The sequence below is a fragment of the Salvelinus alpinus genome, chromosome 22, assembly GCF_045679555.1.
Source record: "Salvelinus alpinus chromosome 22, SLU_Salpinus.1, whole genome shotgun sequence".
NCBI lineage: Eukaryota > Metazoa > Chordata > Actinopteri > Salmoniformes > Salmonidae > Salvelinus > Salvelinus alpinus.
In genome coordinates, this window is record NC_092107.1 from 41,497,900 (window position 1) to 41,523,075 (window position 25,176).

The 25,176-nt window shown below is 45.2% G+C and overlaps 1 protein-coding gene across 7 annotated transcripts in view; it reads left to right on the forward strand.

Moving 5' to 3' along the window:
- The window catches only part of LOC139549532 (glutamate receptor 4-like), a 163,299-nt gene that overhangs the window by 129,617 nt on the left and 8,506 nt on the right, over positions 1-25,176 (forward strand). For 4 of the 7 annotated variants that reach the window (XR_011669900.1, XM_071360125.1, XM_071360122.1 and 1 more), the window contains exons 14-15: positions 19,785-19,983; positions 21,527-21,774. Coding sequence is in view for 6 of the 7 variants with exons in the window: in XM_071360125.1 (XP_071216226.1) it covers positions 19,785-19,983; positions 21,527-21,774 (447 nt within the window). In the remaining variant the exon portion in view is untranslated. Of the gene's footprint in view, positions 1-19,784; positions 19,984-21,526; positions 21,775-24,248; positions 24,364-25,176 lie in introns of all 7 variants that reach the window. The other 3 variants (XM_071360123.1, XM_071360124.1, XM_071360121.1) reach the window with 1 other exon arrangement.

A 25,176-nucleotide genomic window follows, 5' to 3' on the forward strand; every position in this document is an offset into this window, starting at 1 on the left:
GAGGCTCTATAGCCAAAGGTATTCTATAGCTATCGGAATTCTATAGCCAACGGAGGTTCTATAGCCAAAGGTATTCTATAGCCATTGGTATTCATAAGCCATCGGAATTCTATAGCCATCGGAATTCTATAGCCAACGGAATTCTATAGCCAACGATATTCTATTGTCAATGGTGTTCTATAGCCAAAGCTGTTCTATAGCCATCGGTATTCCATAGCCAACGGTGTTCTATAGCCAATGGTATTCAATATCCATTAGTGTTATATAGCAAACGGTATTCTATAGCCAATGGTGTTCTTTTGCCATCTGTGTTCTATAGCCAAAGGTGTTATATAGCCATCTGTGTTCTATAGCCAAAGGTGTTATATAGCCATCTGTGTTCTATAGCCAACGGTGTTCTATAACCATCTGTGTTCTATAGCCACCTGTGTTCTATAGCCAATGTTATTCTATAGCCATCTGTGTTCTATAGTCAATGGTGTTCTATAACCATCTGTGTTCTGTAGCCAACGGTGTTATATAGCCATCTGTGTTCTACAGCCAGCGGTGTTCTATAACCAACAGTGTTTTTCAGCCAACTGTGTTCTATAGCCAGCAGTTTTCTATAGCCATCTGTGTTCTATAGCCAGCGGTGTTCTATAGCCATCTGTGTTCTATAGCCAACGGTGTTCTACAGCCAACGGTGTTCGATAGTCAACGGTATTCTATAGTCAACGGAGGTTCTGTAGCCAAAGGTTTTCTATAACCATCGGTAATCTATAGCCATCAGAATACTATAGCCAACGGAGGTTCTATTGTCAATGGTGTTCTATAGCCATCGGAATACTATAGCCAACGGAGGTTACATAGCCAAAGGTGTTCTAAAGCCAATTGAATTCTATAGCTAACGGTATTCTCTAGTCAATGGTATTCTATAGCCATCGGTATTCATTAGCCAACGAAATTCTAGAGCCAACGGAGGTTCTATTGCCAAAGGTATTCTATAGCCAAAAGAGGTTCTATAGCCAAAGTTATTCTATAGTTAACGGTATTCTATAGCCAACGGTATTCTATAACCAACGGTGTTCTATAACCATCTGTGTTCTATAGCCAACGGTGTTCTATAACCAATGGTGTCCTATAGCCATCTGTGTTCTATAGCCAACGGTGTTCTATAGCCAACGGTGTTCTATAGCCAACAGTGTTCTATGGCCAACGGTGTTCTATAGCCATCTGTGTTCTATAGCCATCTGTGTTCTATAGCCAACGGTGTTCTATAGCCAACGGTGTTCTATGGCCAACGGTGTTCTATAGCCATCTGTGTTCTATAGCCAGCGGTGTTCTATAGCCAGCGGTGTTCTATAGCCAACGGTGTTCTATGGCCAACGGTGTTCTATAGCCAACGGTGTTCTATGGCCAACGGTGTTCTATAGCCATCTGTGTTCTATAGCCAACGATGTTCTATAGCCATCTGTGTTCTATAGCCAACGATGTTCTATAGCCAACGGTGTTCTATGGCCAACGGTGTTCTATAGCCATCTGTGTTCTATAGCCAGCGGTGTTCTATAGCCAGCGGTGTTCTATAGCCAACGGTGTTCTATGGCCAAAGGTGTTCTATAGCCATCTGTGTTCTATAGCCAATGTTGTTCTATAGCCATCTGTGTTCTATAACCATCTGTGTTCTATAGCCATCTGTGTTCTATAGCCAACGATGTTCTATAGCCAACGGTGTTCTATGGCCAACGGTGTTCTATAGCCATCTGTGTTCTATAGTCAGCGGTGTTCTATCGTCAACAGTATTCTATAGCCAAAGGTATTCTATAGCCAAAGGTATTCTATAGCCAAAGGTATTCTATAGCCAAAGGTGTTCTATAGCCAAAGGTATTCTATAGCCAAAAGTATTCTATAGCCAAAGGTATTCTATAGCAAGAGGTATTCTATAGCCAAAAGTATTCTATAGCCAAAGGTGTTCTATAGCCAAAGGTATTCTATAGCCAAAGGTATTCTATAGCCAAAGGTGTTCTATAGCAAGAGGTATTCTATAGCCAAAAGTATTCTATAGCCAAAGGTGTTCTATAGCCAACGGTATTCTATAGCCAAAGGTATTCTATAGCAAGAGGTATTCTATAGCCAAAGGTATTCTATAGCCAAAGGTATTCTATAGCAAGAGGTATTCTATAGCCAAAGGTATTCTATAGCCAAAGGTGTTCTATAGCCAAAGGTATTCTATATCCAAAGGTATTCTATAGCCAACGGTATTCTATAGCAAGAGGTATTCTATAGCCAAAGGTATTCTATAGCAAGAGGTATTCTATAGCCAAAAGTATTCTATAGCCAAAGGTGTTCTATAGCCAAAGGTATTCTATAGCCAAAGGTATTCTATAGCAAGAGGTATTCTATAGCCAAAGGTATTCTATAGCAAGAGGTATTCTATAGCCAAAGGTATTCTATAGCAAGAGGTATTCTATAGCAAGAGGTATTCTATAGCCAACGGTATTCTATAGCCAAAGGTATTCTATAGCAAGAGGTATTCTATAGCCAAAGGTATTCTATAGCCAAAGGTATTCTATAGCAAGAGGTATTCTATAGCCAAAGGTATTCTATAGCAAGAGGTATTCTATAGCCATCGCTATATCTTCCCATTTCTGGATCAATGCAGTTTGTAGCTAGTTGGTCCCATTTCTTATTAGGAAATATGTCCTTTTTTTCTCCATGTTCTCTATTATCTCTTTGTCTATTTTTCTTTTCTCTTCCCTTCTTTCCTCGTTCTCTCTTCTCTTCCCCATCCTTCTCCTCTCCTCAGGAGGTATAGTAAGTCTACATATGGTTTGTTTACTTCTTAAACTAGATGGACAACTTCAACTGAGTGAATGGTCTGACAAGATACCGTCAGTGCTTGTGAATGAATGTGTGTGTGTGAGTGTGTGTGTGTGCGTGTGCATGCGTGTGCATGCGTGTGTGTGTGAGTGTGTGCGTGCCCGTGTGCAGTACGAGTGAGTTTGAGTGTGTGTTGTTATTTTGGGTTTGTATGTGTATTGGTCTGCTGTGCTGTGAGTGTATTGAATATCTATAGGATCATTTGTATTCAGTGTAAGTTTCTGTTTCCCTGCTGCAGTGATTACTGCAGTCTGAGAAGGAGCATCTCTCTCTCACACACAGTCCTATACTAACACATTTTGACTTTCTCTCTCTCACACACACAGTCCTATACCAACACATTTTGACTTTCTTTCTCTCACTCTACTGTCTCTCTTGCTCTCACCCCCCCTCTCTCTCATTCTCTCTCTCTAGCTCCCTCTCTGTCTCTCTCTCTATTTCTCACCCACCCTTCTCTCTCTTTCTCTCCCTCTCCCTCTGTCTCTCTCTCTCTATTTCTCACCCCCACATCTCTCTCTCTCTCTCCCTCTCTGTCTCTCGCTCTCTCTCTTTCTCACCCCCCCTCTATCTCTCTCTCTATCTCCCTCTCTGTCTCTCTCTCTCTCTCTCTCTCTCTATTTCTCCCCCATCTCTCTATATATATTTTTCACCCCCCTCTCTCTCTATCTCCCCCTCTATCTCTCTCTCTATCTCCCCTCTATCTATCTCCCCCTCTATCTCTCTCTCTATCTTGCAGTTCATTCCTCTCAGGATTCATAGTGTTTCCTCCAGCAGACACGTTCCACCACAATTACTACATCTCTTCTATTTGTTTGTTTTTTCTTCTTTATACTACACACACACACACACACACACACACACACACACACACACACACACACACACACACACACACACACACACACACACACACACACACACACACACACACACACACACACACACACACACACACACACACACACACACACACACACACACACACACACACACACACATATTCCAGGGTTTCCGTTAGCCTATTAATTGATGTAAATAGCAGTGGATGTAGCGAGAGCTGCTGAGTCAGCTCTAACAGCTGTTTGCTGCTGCTGGAGTGAAAGGTGCTTTAATAGAACCAGTCATTACAAATCAGTTCTAACGGCAATCACATGTAAAAACAAAACACAATGGCCACGATTAAAAAGAGCTACTATTTTTATTTCTCAACTGGTCATTGAAGCGCGCTTCTCATTCGCCATGGCAACGAGGCAGGTTGTAGTGCGTCACACAGTACTTTGCAGTGAGCTGGATGCAGTATCGGTCTTGAAAACATATACCTAATTGTTTGAAACTTGAATGTTTTATTACATATTATGAGGCATGTCTTACCTTGCTTCAAAGTAGCCTAGACAAAATCAGACCAAACATGCAGGCAATTATTTTATAACGTCTTCCATATGCCATTGAAACCATTAGCCTTTTTCTCTCACATTCTATTGGTTTTCAAATCAACTTTCTTTCATTGTCTAGTAGCCAAAGGTACGATCCTGGTCATTTTAGTAACCCATGCTAGTTGTTTCATATTTAGATTTTCCCTCTTCTACTGTACTATGAAACTGCTCACAATGGTGTTTTCCCAATAATTGCATTATGGAAAGAGCATTTTCCCGTAGCCTACTGCCTTGTGAGCATCACTGCGTTTATAACATGAAGAAACGATAGTAAATCAACAGTCTGAGCTAAATGTGCTGATCTGATGCATCAGACTCAATGCTTTTTACCATGTTGGGATGTAGCCCAGGATCCCACCACTGTCCCAGAGTCTGTTAGGAATGGGCTGTTTCTCTCTCACACAGAATGACAAGCGGACCAATAGAATAGGTCAACTTATCTACTATGGAGGATAGTCAGTGCCGAATTAACCAATCATAGACCCAGGGCCAGAGGGGAGAGAGAGGTGGGTGGGGGGGGGGGGGGGGGAGACACGGAGAGAGGTTAAGAAGGTGGAATGGAAATTAGATCCTGTGAGAGGAATGAGAGAGAAGAAGAGCTTCAAGTTATTTCTTGCAGTAACATGATCACATTTCCTCTTTATTTCTCAGAGGGGCTGAAGCCAGGGGAAGACCTGTCAATAACCCACTGGAATTACAGCCCTGTGTGTGTGTGTGTGTGTGTGTGTGTGTGTGTGTGTGTGTGTGTGTGTGTGTGTGTGTGTGTGTGTGTGTGTGTGTGTGTGTGTGTGTGTGTGTGTGTGTGTGTGTGTGTGTGTGTGTGTGTGTGTGTGTGTGTGTGTGTGTGTGTGTGTGTGTGTGTGTGTGTGTGTGTGTGTACGTATATTAAATAATAATAGAGTAATGAGTGGTAATGTCATGAGTAACTCTCCCCTCTGTCTAATGAGGCCAACAGACCTGCTTACTTATTCATTATCTCTCAAGGTCAGGAATAAAAACATAACACCACAGTACACACCACTTCACTCTCTCTATCTCCATCAAAATCTCTCTCCATGTCTCTCTCTCTCTCCAATACTATCTCTCTCCATGTCTCTCTCTTTCCATCACTATCTCTCTCCATGTCTCTCTCTCTCCATCACTATCTCTCTCCATGTTTCTCTCCATGTCTCTCTATCTCCATCACTCTCTCCCCATGTCTCTCTCTCTCCATCACTCTCTCTCCCCATGTCTCTCTCTCTCTCCATCACTCTCTCTCTCCATCACTCTCTCTCCCCATGTCTCTCTCTCTCCATCACTCTCTCTCCCCATGTCTCTCTCTCTCTCCATCACTATCTCTCTCCATGTCTCTCTCTCTCTCCATGTCTCTCTCTCTCCATCACTATCTCTCTCCATGTCTCTCTATCTCCATCACTATCTCTCTCCATGTCTCTCTCTCTCCATCACTATCTCTCTCCATGTCTCTCTCTCTCCATCACTATCTCTCTCCATGTTTCTCTCCATGTCTCTCTCTCTCCATGTCTCTCTCTCTCCATGTCTCTCTCTCTCCATGTCTCTCTCTCTCTCCATGTCTCTCCATGTCTCTCTCTCTCTCCATGTCTCTCTCTCTCTCCATGTCTCTCTCTCTCCATGTCTCTCTCTCTCTCCATGTCTCTCTCTCTCTCCATCACTATCTCTCCATGTCTCTCTCTCTCCACGTCTCTCTCTCTCCATCACTATCTCTCTCCATGTCTCTCTCTCTCCATCTCTCTCTCTCCATCTTTCTCTCTCTCAAAGTCTCTCTCTCCAGCACTATCGCTCTCTCCATGTCTCTCTCTCTCCATGTCTCTCTCTCTCTCTCTCTCGCTCCATGTCTCTCTCTCTCTCTCCATGTCTCTCTCTCTCTCCATCACTCTCTCTCTCCATGTCTCTCTCTCTCATCACTATCGCTCTCTCCATGTCTCTCTCTCTCCATGTCTCTCTCTCTCTCTCTCTCTCCATGTCTCTCTCTCTCCATCACTATCGCTCTCCCCATGTCTCTCTCTCCATGTCTCTCTCTCTCTCCATGTCTCTCTCTCTCTCCATGTCTCTCTCTCTCCATGTCTCTCTCTCTCTCCATGTCTCTCTCTCTCTCCATCACTCTCTCTCTCCATGTCTCTCTCTCTCATCACTATCGCTCTCTCCATGTCTCTCTCTCTCTCTCCATGTCTCTCTCTCTCTCCATTTCTCTCTCTCTCCATGTCTCTCTCTCCATGTCTCTCTCTCTCATCACTATCGCTCTCTCCATGTCTCTCTCTCTCCATGTCTCTCTCTCCATCACTATCGCTCTCTCCATGTCTCTCTGCATGTCTCTCTCTCTCTCTCCATGTCTCTATCTCTCCATGTCTCTCTCTCTCCATGTCTCTCTCTCACCGTCACTCTCTCTCTCCATGTCTCTCTCTCTCCATGTCTCTCTCTCCATAACTCTCAATCCATGTCTCTCTCTCTCCATGTCTCTCTCTCTCCATGTCTCTCTCTCTCTCTCTCCATGTCTCTCTATCTCCATCACTCTCTCTCTCCATGTCTCTCTCTCTCTCCATGTCTCTCTCTCTCCATCACTCTCTCTCTCCACGTCTCTCTCTCTCCATGTCTCTCTCTCCATGTCTCTCTTTCTCCATGTCTCTCTCTCTCTCCATGTCTCTCTCTCTCTCCATGTCTCTATCTCTCCATGTCTCTCTCTCCATGTCTCTCTTTCTCCATGTCTCTATCTCTCTCCATGTCTCTCTCTCTCCATGTCTCTCTCTCTCTCCATGTCTCTCTCTCTCCATGTCTCTCTCTCTCCACGTCTCTCTCTCTCCATCACTCTCTCTCTCCATGTCTCTCTCTCTAGATCACTCTCTCTCTCCATGTCTCTCTCTCTCCATCACTCTCTCTCTCCATGTCTCTCTCTCTCCATCACTCTCTCTCTCCATGTCTCTCTCTCACCATCACTCTCTCTCCTTCACTCTCTCTCTCATCACTCTCTCTCCATGTCTCTCTCTCTCCATCACTCTCTCTCTCTTCATGTCTCTCTCTCTCCATCGCTCTCTCTCTCTCCATGTCTCTCTCTCTCCATCACTCTTTCTCTACATGTCTCTCTCTCTCCATCACCCTCTCTCTCCATGTCTCTCTCTCTCTCCATGTCTCTCTCTCTCCATCACTCTCTCTCTCCATGTCTCTCTCTCTCTCCATGTCTCTCTCTCTCCATCACTATCTCTCTCCATGTCTCTCTCTCTCTACATGTCTCTCTCTCTCCATCACTCTCTCTCTCCATGTCTTTCTCTCTCTCCATGTCTCTCTCTCTCCATGTCTCTCTCTCCATAACTCTCAATCCATGTCTCTCTCTCTCCATGTCTCTCTCTCTCCATGTCTCTCTCTCTCTCTCTCCATGTCTCTCTATCTCCATCACTCTCTCTCTCCATGTCTCTCTCTCTCTCCATGTCTCTCTCTCTCCATCACTCTCTCTCTCCACGTCTCTCTCTCTCCATGTCTCTCTCTCCATGTCTCTCTTTCTCCATGTCTCTCTCTCTCTCCATGTCTCTCTCTCTCCATGTCTCTCCATGTCTCTATCTCTCCATGTCTCTCTCTCCATGTCTCTCTTTCTCCATGTCTCTATCTCTCTCCATGTCTCTCTCTCTCCATGTCTCTCTCTCTCTCCATGTCTCTCTCTCTCCATGTCTCTCTCTCTCCACGTCTCTCTCTCTCCATCACTCTCTCTCTCCATGTCTCTCTCTCTAGATCACTCTCTCTCTCCATGTCTCTCTCTCTCCATCACTCTCTCTCTCCATGTCTCTCTCTCTCCATCACTCTCTCTCTCCATGTCTCTCTCTCACCATCACTCTCTCTCCTTCACTCTCTCTCTCATCACTCTCTCTCCATGTCTCTCTCTCTCCATCACTCTCTCTCTCTTCATGTCTCTCTCTCTCCATCGCTCTCTCTCTCTCCATGTCTCTCTCTCTCCATCACTCTTTCTCTACATGTCTCTCTCTCTCCATCACCCTCTCTCTCCATGTCTCTCTCTCTCTCCATGTTTCTCTCTCTCCATCACTCTCTCTCTCCATGTCTCTCTCTCTCTCCATGTCTCTCTCTCTCCATCACTATCTCTCTCCATGTCTCTCTCTCTCTACATGTCTCTCTCTCTCCATCACTCTCTCTCTCCATGTCTTTCTCTCTCTCCATGTCTCTCTCTCTCCATCACTCTCTCTCTCCATGTCTCTCTCTCTCCATCACGCTCGCTCTCCATGTCTCTCTCTCTCTCTCCATCACTGTCTCTCTCCATTACTCTCTCTCTCCATGTCTCTTCTCTCTCCATCACTGTCTCTCTCCATCACTGTCTCGCTCCATCACTGTCTCTCTCCATCACTGTGTCTCTCCATCACTGTCTCACTTCATCACTGTCTCTCTCCATCACTCTCTCTCCATCACTCTCTCTCTCCATCACTCTCTCTCTCCATCACTCTCTCTCTCCATCACTCTCTCTCTCCATCTCCATGTCATACTACTCGTCAATGTTCACTAGTAAATAAATGTGACGAACTCAAAGCGAGGAACTCCTTCCAGAGGGACGGATTCTGCAACATACTCTGTTTTTCTGAGACTTGGATTTCCTCCAACATCCAAATGGATTATATACAACGAGTGGGGTTTACAGTTCATCAAGCGGATAGGACGCGGGCTCTCTTTGGCAGGAATAAAGGGATTGGCCTCTGCTTTATGACCAATAAGATGTGGTGCAATGGGGGAAATGTACAGGAACTTGCGAGCGTCTGCTCTCCCGACTTGGAATACTTTGTCATCAAATGTTGGCCTTTTTACCTTCCGAGAGAGATCTCAGGGATTATCACCATGGCTGTGTACAGTCGTGGCCAAAAGTTTTGAGAATGACACAAATATTAATTTTCACAAAGTCTGCTGCCTCAGTTTGTATGATGGCAATTTGCATATACTCCAGAATGTTATGAAGAGTGATCAGATGAATTGAAAATAATTGCAAAGTCCCTCTTTGCCATGCAAATGAACAGAATCCCCAAAAAACATTTCCACTGCATTTCAGCCCAGCCACAAAAGGACCAGCTGACATCATGTCAGTGATTCTCTCGTTAACACAGGTGTGAGTGTTGATGAGGACAAGGCTGGAGATCACTCTGTCATGCTGATTGAGTTCGAATAACAGACTGAAAGCTTCAAAAGGAGGGTGGTGCTTGGAATCATTGTTCTTCCTCTGTCAATCATGGTTACCTGCAAGGAAACACGTGCCGTCATCATTGCTTTGCACAAAAAGGGCTTCACAGGCAAGGATTTTGCTGCCAGTAAGATTGCACCTAAATCAACCATTTATCGGATCATCAAGAACTTCAAGGAGAGCAGTTCAATTGTTGTGAAGAAGGCTTCAGGGCGCCCAAGAAAGTCCAGCAAGTGCCAGGACCGTCTCCTAAAGTTGATTAAGCTGCGGGATCGGGGCACCACCAGTACAGAGCTTGCTCAGGAATGGCAGCAGGCAGGTGTGAGTGCATCTGCACGCACAGTGAGGCAAAGACTTTTGGAAGATGGCCTGGTGTCAAGAAGGGCAGCAAAGAAGCCACTTCTCTCCAGGAAAAACATCAGGGACAGACTGATATTCTGCAAAATGTACAAGGATTGGACTGCTGAGGACTGGGGTAAAGTCATTTTCTCTGATGAATTCCCTTTCCGATTGTTTGCGGCATCCGGAAAAAAAGCTTGTCCGGAGAAGACAAGGTGAGCGCTACCATCAGTCCTGTGTCATGCCAACAGTAAAGCATCCTGAGACCATTCATGTGTGGGGTTGCTTCTCAGCCAAGGGAGTGGGCTCACTCACAATTTTTCCTAAGAACACAGCCATGAATAAAGAATGGCACCAACACATCCTCAGAGAGCAACTTCTCCCAACCATCCAGGAACAGTTTGGTGACGAACAATGCCTTTTCCAGCATGATGGAGCACCTTGCCATAAGGCAAAAGTGATAACTAAGTGGCTCGGGGAACAAAATATTGATATTTTGGGTCCATGTCCAGGAAACTCCCCAGACCTTAATCCCATTGAGAACTTGGGGTCAATCCTCAAGAGGCGGGTGGACAAACAAAAACCCACAAATTCTGACAAACTCCAAGCATTGATTATGCAAGAATGGGCTGCCATCAGTCAGGATGTGGCCCAGAAGTTAATTGAAAGCATGCCAGGGCGGATTGCAGAGGTCTTGAAAAGGAAGGGTCAACACTGCAAATATTGACTCTTTGCATCAACTTCATGTAATTGTCAATAAAAGCCTTTGACACTTATGAAATGCTTGTAATTATACTTCAGTATTCCATAGTAACATCTGACAAAAATATCTAAAGACACTGAAGCAGCAAACTTTGTGAAAACTAATATTTGTGTCATTCTCAAAACTTTTGGCCACGACTGTACATTCCGCCCCAGGCCGACACCAAAAAATGCTCTCAAATGAAAAGCATTCATTGTTGCAGAGGACTGAGCTGCTGAGGAGATCCCCTGAGGACAACGAGGACTACGTGCTTCCGGTCTCCACGGAGGACGTATGGAAGTCATTCAAATGTGTTAACCCACGCAAGGCTGCCGGCAAAGACGGCATCCCTAGCCGTACCCTCAGTGCATGTGCAGACCAGATAACTGTTGTGTTTTCGGACACTTTCAATCTCTCTCTAGCTCAAGCTGTTATTCCTTTGATACAGTAGTGCCCTCTAAGCTCATCACAAAGTTCACGACCCTGGGACCGAATTCCTCCCTATGCAACTGTGTGTACTCCCTGTACACCCAGGACTGTGTGGCCTCACACAGTTCCAACTCCGTCATCAAGTTCACTGATGACACGACAGTAGTAGGCCTGATACCAACAACAACAAGATGGCCTACAGGGAGGAGGAAGGCACCCCGACGGTGTGGTGCCAGGTTAACAATCTCTTCCTCAACGTCAACAAAACAAAGGAGCTGATTGTGGAATTCAGGAGGAAGCAGGTTGGGCACGCCCCCATTCTCAAGTTCCTCAGCGTACACATCTCCAATGAGCTGAAATGATCAAACCACACAGACACCGGCATGGAAGCGACTCTTCAACCTCAGGAGGCTGAAGAAATTTGGCCTGTCCCCGAGGGCCCTCACAGTGGTCAACAGGAGCACCATCAATAGCATACTGTCGGGCTGAATCACGGCTTGGTGCGGCAACCCCACAAGGCTTTGCAGAACGTAGTCTGCTCTGCGGCAGGCACCGTTGGGTGCTCACTGCCTGCTCCCCAGGACACCTACAACACCAGGTGTCGCAGGAAGGCCGAGAAGATCATCAGGGACACCAGCCACCCGAGCCACGGCCTCCTCCCTTCATCTCTTTCTCTATCTTTTAACGTAAGGTTGTTGGGTCCATTAGTGTCGGTTGATTCATGCACTGTTTACTCACAGACATGTTATTACCTCCGAAAGAACATCCATTTACTGGCCTTATAATCTGTCATAGCCTGTAATAGCTTGCCATAGCCCGTCGTAAGCTATCATAGCCTGTAATAACGTGTCATAGCCTGTCGTAAGCTTTCATAGCCTGTAATAACGTGTCGTAGCCTGTCGTAAGCTATCATAGCCTGTAATAACGTGTCATAGTCTGCTGTAAGCTATCAAAGCCAAGGCAAAGACACCAGAACGATGAGGGCTAGAAGACAGCAGGAGAGTGTTATGGGAACGTTAGTCATGGACAACATCCCAGTCCTCTCTATTGATTGCTTCATGAAATAGTTATGTGTTTGTGCGTGTGTGTGTTTGTGCGTGTGTGTGTGTGTGTGTGTGTGTGAGAGTCTGTGTGCAAATGATAGTAGTACTCCTGCAAATGGAGCTTTCAAGTCGTTCTAGGTAATTGTGCTGTTCATTTCTATGTGGGGAGTTATGTATCTGGTTGGTTTTAACGCTCTCTGCTGAATGATACACTATTTAGAAAGGAGTTAAAAGAGCATCAAGCACTAAGGCAGGATAGATTATTAGAACACATTATACTATGTCTAATCAGAACACAATACGCTCACACACACACAAACACACATAGAGTACTTAGCTATAAGGACAACCCCTTCACATCCAACAGATCAAAATACTGTTCTCCCTGGGCAGAGGAGACAGTGATTCTAGACCACCCACCGTGTGTGTGTGTGTGTGTGTGTGTGTGTGTGTGTGTGTGTGTGTGTGTGTGTGTGTGTGTGTGTGTGTGTGTGTGTGTGTGTGTGTGTGTGTGTGTGTGTGTGTGTGTGTGTGTGTGTGTGTGTGTGTGTGTGTGTGTGTGTGTGTGTGTGTGTGTGTGTGTGACAGCATGTCATTATTCTCTCACCCAGAGGATAGGAAGGCAATTTGCTGCCTATCACTGATGATACATGGCCTATAATAGAATGACTCGCCTATTGCATACCAATCACACGCACACGCATGCACGCAAAACACACACACACACTGGGCATGGTCCATCTACCACTAACACATCCAAGGCCAGACATGCTAAATTCCCACATCTTCCTTCCTTCCTTCCTTCCTTCCTTCCTTCCTTCCTTCCTTCCTTCCTTCCTTCCTTCCTTCCTTCCTTCCTTCCTTCCTTCCTTCCTTCCTTCCTTCCTTCCTTCCTTCCTTCCTTCCTTCCTTCCTTCCTTCCTTCTTACCTCTCTCTTCTCTCCTCCCACATATTGTTCACACACTCTCTGTATCATATTCGATGAGCATTCTGTCCCATCTTGTTTAGCCCTTGGCTTATCAGTTCACATGCCCCTGCTCTCCCCCATCAGAAACCCTGTGTGCCTCCCTGCTCTCCCCCATCAGAAACCCTGTGTGCCTCCCTGCTCTCCCCCCATCAGCAACCCTGTGTGCCTCCCTGCTGTCCCCCATCAGAAACCCTGTGTGCCTCCCTGCTCTCCCCCATCAGCAACCCTGTGTGCCTCCCCGCTGTCCCCCATCAGAAACCCTGTGTTCCTCCCTGCTGTCACCCATCAGAAACCCTGTGTGCCTCCCTGCTCTCCCCCATCAGCAACCCTGTGTGCCTCCCCGCTGTCCCCCATCAGCAACCCTGTGTGCCTCCCTGCTGTCCCCTGTCAGCAACCCTGTGTGCCTCCCTGCTGTCCCCCATCAGAAACCCTGTGTGCCTTCCTGCTCTCCCCCATTAGAAACCCTGTGTGCCTCCCCGCTGTCCCCCATCAGAAACCCTGTGTGCCTCCCTGCTGTCCCCCATCAGAAACCCTGTGTGCCTCCCTGCTGTCCCCCATCAGAAACCCTGTGTGCCTCCCTGTTGTCACCCATCATAAACCCTGTGTGCCTCTCTGCTCTCCCCCATCAGAAACCCTGTGTGCCTCCAGTATGAGGCTCTGGTTTAAAGACTTCAACGATGGTTCAAGTGGTTCGACCATGGATCAGACCACAGATGTCACAGATGTGCATTTTAGGGTGCTCTGATTTCAGCGTGACAACTACACCTAAATAGATTGTCTCTTAGTTGAATTGAATAGAATCCATCTCTCTCTCTCTCTCTCTCTCTCTCTCTCTCTCTCTCTCTCTCTCTCTCTCTCTCTCTCTCTCTCTCTCTCTCTCTCTCTCTCTCTCTCTCTCTCTCTCTCTCTCTCTCTCGCTCTCTTGTGTGTGTTTGTGTTTTTCTTTTTAACGTCACAACAACTCATCTCTGCTTCATTACGCTATACATATAGATCAATACCTCAGGTCCACACACACTGTCGCTACTCTTAGCCTGCCCCTTCAGCTTACATCAGTCCTGTGTGTAACTGTTTGTGTGCGTGTGTGCGAGTGTGTGTGTGTGTGTGTGTGTGTGTGTGTGTGTGTGTGTGTGTGTGTGTGTGTGTGTGTGTGTGTGTGTGTGTGTGTGTGTGTGTGTGTGTGTGTGTGTGTGTGTGTGTGTGTGTGAGGGTGAGGGTGAGGGTGAGGTTGAACAGAAGGGGAATATAGAAACCCTCTTAAAAGGGTAACAATTTACTGAGCCTCACCACCCAAATCAACTGTCTACAGGGACTGTTTCAATTCTCTCTCTTTCTCTCTCTCTCTCTCTCTCTCTCTCTCTCTCTCTCTCTCTCTCTCTCTCTCTCTCTCTCTCTCTCTCTCTCTCTCTCTCTCTCTCTCTCTCTCTCTCTCTCTCTCTCTCTCTCTCTCTCTCTCTCTCTCTCTCTCTCTCTCTCTCTCTCTCTCTCTCTCTCTCTCTCTCTCTCTCTCTCTCTCTCTCTCTCTCTCTCTCTCTCTCTCTCTCTCTCTCGATTAACAACCACCAAAGGGATATACATTGATCAGCTGCTTCAAATATGTAGCCTAGAGGCTGCAAGAGCAATATGGTTCTTACATGTATGTGCAGTGTGTGTTCTCTGTTTCTCTGTCTACATCTTCAGTTGAATTGTCTTGTCTGTAGTTACCAATCTATCCAAACAGGTTAGTTCAACTGTCTTGTCTGTAGTTACCAATCTATCCAAACAGGTTAGTTCAACTGTCTTGTCTGTAGTTACCAATCTATCCAAACAGGTTAGTTCAACTGTCTTGTCTGTAGTTACCAATCTATCCAAACAGGTTAGTTCAACTGTCTTGTCTGTAGTTACCAATCTATCCAAACAGGTTAGTTCAACTGTCTTGTCTGTAGTTACCAATCTATCCAAACAGGTTAGTTCAACTGTCTTGTCTGTGGTTACCAATCTATCCAAACAGGTTAGTTCAACTGTCTTGTCTGTAGTTACCAATCTATCCAAACAGGTTAGTTCAACTGTCTTGTCTGTAGTTACCAATCTATCCAAACAGGTTAGTTCAACTGTCTTGTCTGTAGTTACCAATCTATCCAAACAGGTTAGTTCAACTGTCTTGTCTGTAGTTACCAATCTATCCAAACAGGTTAGTTCAACTGTCTTGTCTGTGGTTACCAATCTATCCAAACAGGTTAGTTCAACTGTCTTGTCTGTGGTTACTGTTACAGGTTTTGGTTTTTCCATTTATGTTTTGAGGTTGGATTTAAGCACGTATAGCACTTCAGCACATAGGGTGAACCGATTGGTATCACCTTGTTATTCAGCATGCCTTACAGCTGGGCTATGTGACCCGTTTTTGTTGGTTATGTTGTCATAGTTGTGCCTAGGGGGGCATATGGGGGAGGGAAATGTTTTATTTATTTCATTTATTTTACCTTTATTTATACAGGTTTTTTCTCATTGAGATAATATCTATTTTCCAAGATAGACCTGGTCCAATAGCAGCAGAGGGAACAACGTTTAAGACAAAACAACTTACATTCAATAACACAACATTAAACAAAACTATAAACACACATACAGTACAACAAACATTTTACATTAACAAGACAAACATCTTGACTAAAAACAGCTGGCCTAAAAACAATTACACTCTTCTATGATATATACATCGATCAAGTGTTTAAACTCCACCAACGTAACAAGATCATCACATTTTAAAATGTTCAGGAGAGAATTCCAGGACCAAGGTGCTAAGTAACTAAAACTATTTCTACCATGACATGTTCTCATTTTTGGTACTGTTAGAAGCAAATCAGAATGGGACCGTAATTGATATTTATTTACTGACCTGACTAAAAAAGAACGTAGATAAAATGGCATTTTAGCCAATATGGCCTTATAAATCTGTGTATACCAGTGTTTAAGCCTACGCAAGGTCAATGACAACCAGCCAACAGCACTGTAGAGATCACAATGATGTGTTCGACATTTCTGATTTGTAATAAACCTGAGGGCTACATGATACACTAAATCAAGTGCTCTCAGGGTCGTGGCTGAGGCCTGCATACATATAACATCACTAAAATCTAAAACCGACAGTAATGTACATCGTACCAGCTCCTTCCTGGCCTCAAAAGAAAAACAAGCCTTATGCCGGTAATAAAATCCGATTTTCAGCTTGAGCTTCCTTATCAAGTTCTCTACATGCACAGTGAAGCTCAGCTTATCATCAACCCACACACCCAAATATTTGTACACTTTAACTTGCTCTATAGTATGTCCAGTCAATGTAGCAATGACATGATTTGTAACATGCCTGGCATTTGAAAATCTCATGCATTTTGTTTTACCCGAATTTAGAATCAGCTTTAAATCATACAGATTCTGTTGTATGATGTTAAATGCTCTTTGGGCATTTTCAAAAGCTAAAGATAAACTACTACCACTTGAATAAAGAACAGTATCATCTCCATAAAAATGAACATCCGCTGTTTCAATAAGATCCCCAATGTTGTTGATATACAAAATGAACAACAGTGGGCCCAAAATAGAACCTTGCGGAACACCTGAGCACACCTCTATGGACTCAGATTTACAACCATCCGCCATTACACATTGTGTACGATTTGATAGGTAATTTATAAACCAATCTAGAGCATGACCAGTAATTCCACAACATTTTAACCTTTGCACTAACACAGCATGGTCCACGGTGTCAAAAGCCTTCGACAAATCAACAAAAACATACACACATTGTAACTTCTTATCAAGAGCACAGTGGATGTCATTTTAAACCTTCAATGTTGCTGAAACAGTGCTGTGGCCAGACCTAAAACCTGATGGCATTCCATTTAAGATGTTGTTTTCTTGGAAGTAGACCTTTAGCTGCCTACTAACTAAGGACTCCAGTACCTTTGACAGTACAGACAATGTTGATGAATGCTGTCACCTCCAGGTAGGTGTTTGTCCCCCTGTGTGCTGAGGGTGTCAGGTTCTTGTCCGGTTCCGGCATTTAGGTCGCCACAGACTAGTACATATCCCTGGGCCTGGAAATGATTGATTTCCCCCTCCAGGATGGAGAAGCTGTCATCATTAAAGTATGGGGATTCTAGTGGGGGGATATAGGTAGCACACAGGAGGACATTTTTCTCTGTTAAGATCATTTATTTTAGAATTTCTAGCCAAATGGGACTACCAGCTCTCTGTAACCTAGAGGGCAACCAGTGGGTCTGTCTCCTCTATACCATGTTTCTTGTAGGATGACAATGTCTGTATTTATGATTTCTTTGATGAAGACCAGGTTCCTGCTCTTTAGGCCAAAGGCAGATGACCTCAGGCCTTGGATTTTTCAGGATAAGATAGTGAAGGCTTTGTGTTCCATAAAGTGTCCAATTGTTTTGGTCGTATGGTTTGGCCTCAGGCCAGTAAGTGTGAGCAGAGCCTGCTGAGCATCTGGAACATGCCATTAGCTTGGGCAAGTGTAAGAGTGGGGGTTGGGCCTGTTTTCCTGCTCATGGCCTGGGCTTATGTGTGACTTCCATTTTGAGGCCCTCATTGCAGGAGGGGAGGGCATGGGGTGGGCAGGAGGGGCATAGGTCTGATCTGAGAGGGCCTAAATGTGGTGTGGGCATGGTTGACTTGGGGGGGGGGGGGGGGGGGGGTTGATTGGTTGGTTGGGGGTGGGGGTGTGTATGTGGCTGGTGGTGTTGTGGTGTTGTGGTCTGGATGTAGGTCTTCTCGGCATGGGTCCTCTATGGGGGTCCGGGGGGGGTCCCGCAGGTCTGGGAGAGTGTCTCGCTGGTCTGGGCGGGGTGTCTATTGATCTGTTGCTCCTGTGTGAAGTGTTGGTGCTGCGTTTGAGAGTGATGTCCTTTAGTGTCCGGGCGAAGGTGGGCACTGCTGCCTTGTATAGGTGGACCTGGTCATAAAGGCTGTTCAAGTCCAGGGTGGAGTGGTGGGCCAAGTAAACATTTGGTTTTGAGGCACAGTCACAGGAAATACTTGCGTTTACCCGCTGTATGGTAGCAGAGGGGAAGTCTTTTTGTGGTAGCAGGGTGGATATAACCACTTGTGCATTGGGGGAAGTAGAATAAGCTTTTTCTATCACTCCCTTGAGTGCTGTGGCCACCCTTTCCTGCTGTGTTCTCAGGTGGTTTGTGCCTGTGTGTATTATTATGTGGCTGGGTGACCCTAGTTGGTCCTCAGACAGAAGGTCTAGGGCATGCTGGGTGTTTGGACACCGGAGTTTAGACACACTGTGTTTGGGAAAAGAGATTTGTATTAGCTGACTCAGAGTCCTCGTTGTCTAGTATCCTGTTTCCACCCCTCGGTAACACCCCCTCTCTTAACAGAGGGGTAGTGTGTTAATATAGCACTGTGCCATGCCAGGGGATGGTCTGTGTGGAAGATGAGGTTGCTGATGTTCCCATTTTTATAATAGTTAGCAAAAAGTGTCTCTTGATTTTCCATAAGGAGATTCATTTTGTACTCTTTTCTTGTCTTATTATTCTTTACACACTGTATTTTAATTACCTCTGAACAGCGGGAGGCAGCTTCTAAGGCCTCTCCATTTGGTTGGAGTAGACTGTACGACTCTTCTGCCATTGTTGTGCTAAAGGTATTTGACACCTCTCACTTGACACGTCAATGCTAATTGAAGTTGTATCAAGCTTGGCAGCCTTAATTTAGCATTCAGTCCTTATAAAGTAACGTAATGTATTTTTCTTCTTGGCTTTTGGAAATAAAATATAGCTTCATACTAAACATGACTCACTCAGTTCTATGTTGGATGGTATTTTCAGGTTTCTGTTGTTTTTCAGAGAATTTGCTGTATAGCTTTGGAGTAATAATCTTTGGTAGTTGTAAACCTTCCAGGTGATTCCGTAATTCCGTCCAAAATCAGGTTGTAGGTTTGGAGTTTTGATTTGGAGTGAAGGTTATGTTGTAGAGGGCAGCATCCTGTATATGTCCCTGACAAAAAATCCAAGTTTATCTAACTCAAAATCTATCTTTTTTAAAGGACATGCTGAAAAATGCAGGAGCTCACCTGCTCTCGCTCTCTCTCTCTCTCGCTCTCTCTCTCTCTCGCTCTCTCTCTCTCTCGCTCTCTCTCTCTCTCGCTCTCTCTTTCTCTCGCTCTCTCGCTCTCTCCTTCTCTACCTCAAATAAAACAAACGGAGAGATTGTTAGGGGAAATTACAGAGTGAACTCATGCTTTGTTATCTTTTGTTCTGGTGATGGTTGAATTGATGTTGAACTGATGTTAAAAACTGATGTTGAATTGACGTTAAGTTGATGTTGAACTGATGTTAATAGACTGATGTTGAATTGACGTTAAGTTTATGTTGAACTGATGTTAATAGACTGATGTTGAATTGACGTTAAGTTTATGTTGAACTGATGTTAATAGACTGATGTTGAATTGACGTTAAGTTGATGTTGAACTGATGTTAATAGACTGATGTTGAATTGACGTTAAGTTGATGTTGAACTGATGTTAATAGACTGATGTTGAATTGACGTTAAGTTGATGTTGAACTGATGTTAATAGACTGATGTTGAATTGGTTTGAAGGTTGATTGCTTTGACTGTGGTGCCAATGAAGCAAAACATATTTCAACTCTTCAGTTCAACTTAGATAACCTTAAAATTGACAGTTTCTCTGTCTACTGCACACTTATCAGTGAGAAACATACATTTCTCTTACCTCTTCTCCTTCATCCCATCTTTATTTTCCTCCTCTCCACTCTCCCTTCCCCCCTGTCTCAGGTCTCTGTCGGGGCGTATAGTGGGTGGCGTGTGGTGGTTCTTCACTCTCATCATCATCTCGTCCTACACGGCCAACCTGGCTGCTTTCCTCACAGTGGAAAGGATGGTGTCGCCCATAGAGAGTGCTGAGGATCTGGCCAAGCAGACGGAGATCGCCTATGGAACACTGGACTCAGGCTCCACCAAGGAGTTCTTCAGGGTGAGTACACACACACACACACACACACACACACACACACACACACACACACACACACACACACACACACACACACACACACACACACACACACACACACACACACACACACACACACACACACACACACATACACATACACATACACATACAAATACACACATACACATACACATACACATACACATACACATACACATACACACGCTTGCTCGCATAAATATGTGGATAGTTGGGGCCTGGCAGTAGCAGACAGTGTGTGCATCTGTGTGCAGCGTTAGTATCATCAACATAACGAGCTAGAATCTGTGGAGGGTGAAGAAGCGTTTTACTCTGAGAGGGATTTACCACCATTCATTTAGTGTGAGTGTGTGCGTGTGCATATGCGTGTTTGTGTGTGAGGGAGTATGTATTTTTCCCCGCTGATTTCTTAAAGCAGGAAGGTAAGTTTATGATTGTCACTACATTGAAAATATGGCATTGATTGTCCTGGCAGACAGAGAAAGACAGAGGGATAGATACAGAGAAGGAGAAAGAAAGAGGGAGGGAGGGAGGGAGAGTAATGGGGGGAGAGGCTCGCTGGTCCTGACGGAAGTGACTGACATTATTATGGGATAGGTGTCCGTCACGCCCCAGCAAATCCGGGCCAGGCAGGCAGGCAGGCAGGCACGCACGCACGCACGCACGCACGCACGCACGCACGCACGCACGCACGTACGCACGCACGCACGCACGCACGCACGCACGCACACACACACACACACACACACACACACACACACACACACACACACACACACACACACACACACACACACTGTGGCATCTCTACTCCAGACTGTGGCTCATTGGCTAAGGCTGAGGCTTATCGTGTCCTAAAGGAGACAGGGAATAACACTTCATAACGGAGGGAGAGAGAGAGAACAAAGACAGGATAAAAACAAGGGAGTAACAAGACGGTTGTGGAGAATGACAGTTTGTTCCCCAGCTTGTTATTTTCATTCCACACACACACACACACACACACACACACACACACACACACACACACACACACACACACACACACACACACACACACACACACACACACACACACACACACACACACACACACACACACACACACACACACACACACACTGCAGCACACCAAGGTCAAGCATAAAGTTGTGTGTGTATAACAGGGTCTGTTTAGAGACAGAGACAGCAGCACCAGTTGATACAGCTTTAACACACTCATAGACAGACCCACGTCCTACGATAACACACTATCCACTAGCAGTTGGGTTCCTGCTTTGTCTCATTTCCACGCTGCTTAGATCATTTCTCATTCTCTCACTGCATTCTAATGAATGCCCTGTGAAGAGCATCTGCAGATGACTGTACATATTTCAGGACCAGTGATCATTGCAGCTGTGAGGACCTGTACCAATAATTCAGCTTTACACATAAGATGAATGAATGAATGAATGGATGGATTGATAACTAACCCTAACGCTAACCTTTAATAACCTCTTCTCTTTACCTTTCCTTCTCTCAGAGGTCAAAGATTGCCGTATATGAGAAGATGTGGTCCTATATGAAGTCTGCTGAGCCCTCTGTCTTCGCTAAGACCACAGCGGAGGGCGTGGCTCGCGTCCGCAAGTCCAAAGGGAAGTACGCTTTCCTCCTGGAGTCCACCATGAATGAGTACACGGAACAACGCAAGCCCTGCGACACCATGAAGGTTGGAGGCAACCTGGACTCCAAGGGATATGGCATCGCCACACCTAAAGGCTCACAGCTAAGGTGGGTGGAGTAGTATAACTGATGTTATGGTATTCCACCTACCCTGGTGTGCCTTTTATATGGATCACTTAGTAGTGTCTTAGTCTGGTCTATGTCTGTTGCCTTTTCTCTTTCTGTCTGTCTGTCTGTCTGTCTCTCTGTCGCACTCTCTCTCTGTAGTTTCTCTCTCTCTTTCTCGCTTTTTCATTAGTTTCTTTCTCTCCCTCTCCCTCTCCCTCTCTACCTCTCTCTCTCCTTCTTTCTTTCTTTCTTTCTCTCTCTCTCTCTCGTTAGTTTCTTTCTCTCCCTCTCTCTCTCTCTCTCCCTCTCTACCTCTCTCTCTCTTTCTTTCTTTCTCTCTCTCCCTCTCTCCCGTTAGATTCTTTCTCTCCCTCTCTCTCTCTCTCTCTCGTTAGTTTCTTTCTCTCCCTCCCTCGCTCCCTCTAGTTTCTCTCTCTCGTTAGTTTCTTTCTTTCTTTCTTTCTTTCTTTCTTTCTTTCTTTCTTTCTTTCTCTCTCTCTCTCTCTCTCTCTCTCTCTCTCTCTCTCTCTCTCTCTCTCTCTCTCTCTCTCTCTTTCTCACTCTCTCTCTCTCCCCCTCTCTTTCTCTCTCTCTCTCCCCCCTCTCTTTCTCTTTCTCTCTCTCTGTCTCTCTATTTCCCTCTGTCTATGTTGTGTTGAGTTCTTTAGTGCCTGTTAGCTCCATTGTTCTGTTGTATTGCTGTCTGTCCGTCTCTCCGTCCATCCGTCTCTCTGTCCATTGTTCTTTCACTCACTTTCTCTCTTCATAGGGCCACCGATCAGGTAATCTGTCTACTCGTTTGTCATCTTGACTGTCTCATTCCTTCATTCTCAGATATAGAGTGTAATGTAGATACTATCTGTTTTTGTACTGAGGCTGATTGTGAATGAAGTTACTAACGGTGATGCCGTTGGGAGGGGCGTAGCACCGTGGCGTTGCCATGACTCCCAGAGCCACCCGGGGGAATTTATAGACACACAGGAAACAAGGTGTTGAAGGGCCTGGCCAACGGGGGGAACAAAAATCTGAAAACTATCAAATTATTTCATAACACCCCAAAAAACAGATAATTTCAATGAAATCAAATCAATTAAAACAAACACATTGTCACGATCCAATTAATTGATGATTCCCTGAAACATGATCCATAAATTAGTGTGTGTGTTTGTGTGTGTGTGTGTGTGTGTGTTTGGACCAAGAGGTGTCCCATCTATAGCAGCAGGAATACTGACACCCTTTCTATAACTTTTCCTATAACTTCCCCCTGTGCACCGTGCAAAGAAGTCCTCCCACTCCCCTACCCCTTTACAAGGGTTCCTTTTCCACTGAGATAAATGAAGGTTTTCTGTTTCCGAGGGAAAAGTGACAGCCAGTGGACGATAGTCCCCATCTGGCCTATCACTATTCTGGGACTATCGACTGCTGTCTATGGCTTCTCCTGATCATGGGAAAACCTACCGGGACCATGCACGTGGACAGGAGAGCGCACGTCAGGCGAGTGCCCCTGCTCGCGGCAAGCCATTCAAAGCCCTGATTTGATATGATGAATCGTATTATTAGTTGTAAGATATGTAGTTTAAACCATATGTTGGTAATTCATATGATAATATATATTGCTTATATAATTCAAATTATTTTCCATGTTTGTAAAGCCTTATTCCTTCCCCCTATCCTTCTTATGATGGTGATATTTTCCATGGCTTGCAGCACACCTCGGAGAACTCTCTCTCTCTCTCTCTAGCCTCTGAGCATGGGGCAGCTCAGTGTACAATAACACAATAATGACTGCACACACACACACACACACACACACACACACACACACACACACACACACACACACACACACACACACACACACACACACACACACACACACACACACACACACACACACACACACACACACACACACACACACACACACACAGTGCCAGTGTGAGTGTGTGCTATTTTAGCCCACAGTCCGTTTTTAGAGGTCGTTTCCCCTCAGGGGTGTGAGGTAGAGAGCTGCCGGGGATTAGGACAGGAGCGGCAGGGACCAGAACACCAGCAGCAGGGTATTAGCTCTGTGTCAGCAGGGGACTGAGATAGGCTTTAACACAACATTTAAACAGGGCTCCACCACTCCCCTTTACTTGCCCTGCTGCACATCATTCAGACAATAGCCTGGTAAAGGTGGACTGAATGAAAAGGGTTTGGGCTATTTGCCTCTGTTGGCTCTCTCTATAGGCTCTATATGTTGAAAGGGTGGGCATTCAATGTTGCAAAGATATCTCTACAATAAAGTGGGATGTAAAAGCTGGAAAAGAGAGAGAAAGAGAAAGAGAGAGGGTTGTCTGGAGGTTTGTACATGTCCACTAATCTGATGCCTTCCAACCAATCACCGGCGTTCCTTTTTCCTCATCCCATTGGCTCATCATTGGCTGATACTCCATCCCTCCTCTGACCAACTATGTTTTATCCCTCTGAAGAAACGCGGTCAACCTGGCCGTGTTAAAACTCAACGAGCAGGGCCTGTTGGACAAATTGAAAAATAAATGGTGGTACGACAAGGGAGAGTGTGGAAGCGGGGGAGGGGACTCCAAGGTTAGCCTCTCTGTCTCCGAACACGGTTCAACCGTGTTTGGGAAGTAATGTGTGCATCTGCCCCAGCCACACAGATCACTGATGAACATAACCACCCCCCCCCCCCCCCCACACACACACTTTGACTCCCCCTGTACTGAAACGAGGGAGGAAAGAAGAGAGATAGGAGAGCAATTACTGTCAAAGCAAGAATATTGGCCCTCTAGTGGATGCGGAGAAAGGAGTGTGGACCAGAAGGCTGTCAGAACATAGAGCAGGGTTCCCCAACTGGCCTGCGTGTGGTTTTATTTGAGAAAAAAAAAATATCTGGAAATCCGATCCAAGTGATTTTAATTTCGTAAATCTGTTCCCAAGTATTCCCACACATACAGTATGTGTTTGTATGCAAATAATAATAATTAATACTACTTGATTGGATTTATATAGCACTTTTCTACCAACTGAGATACTCAAAGCGCTTTACATAGTTGGGGGAAACTCACCTTATTCACCATCAATGTGTAGCACCCACCTCAGTGATGCACAGCGACCATTTTACCACACATCAGCTATCAGGTGGAGAGGTGAGGAGGGATATATGCTAATTAGGAATAAAGGGAATGATGGAATGTGGCCAGGTTGGGAATTTAGCCATGACACCGGGGTGAACAAGACACCCGTTTTAACGTCCCATCCAAAAAACGGCACCCTACGCAGGACAATGTTCCCAAATGTAATCAAGGTATGAAATTATTATGGTTTAGTGAAATATTATATCTGTTTAGGCATCTTGTGGTCAATTTGCAGTATAAAAATATATATTTTTATTATGTT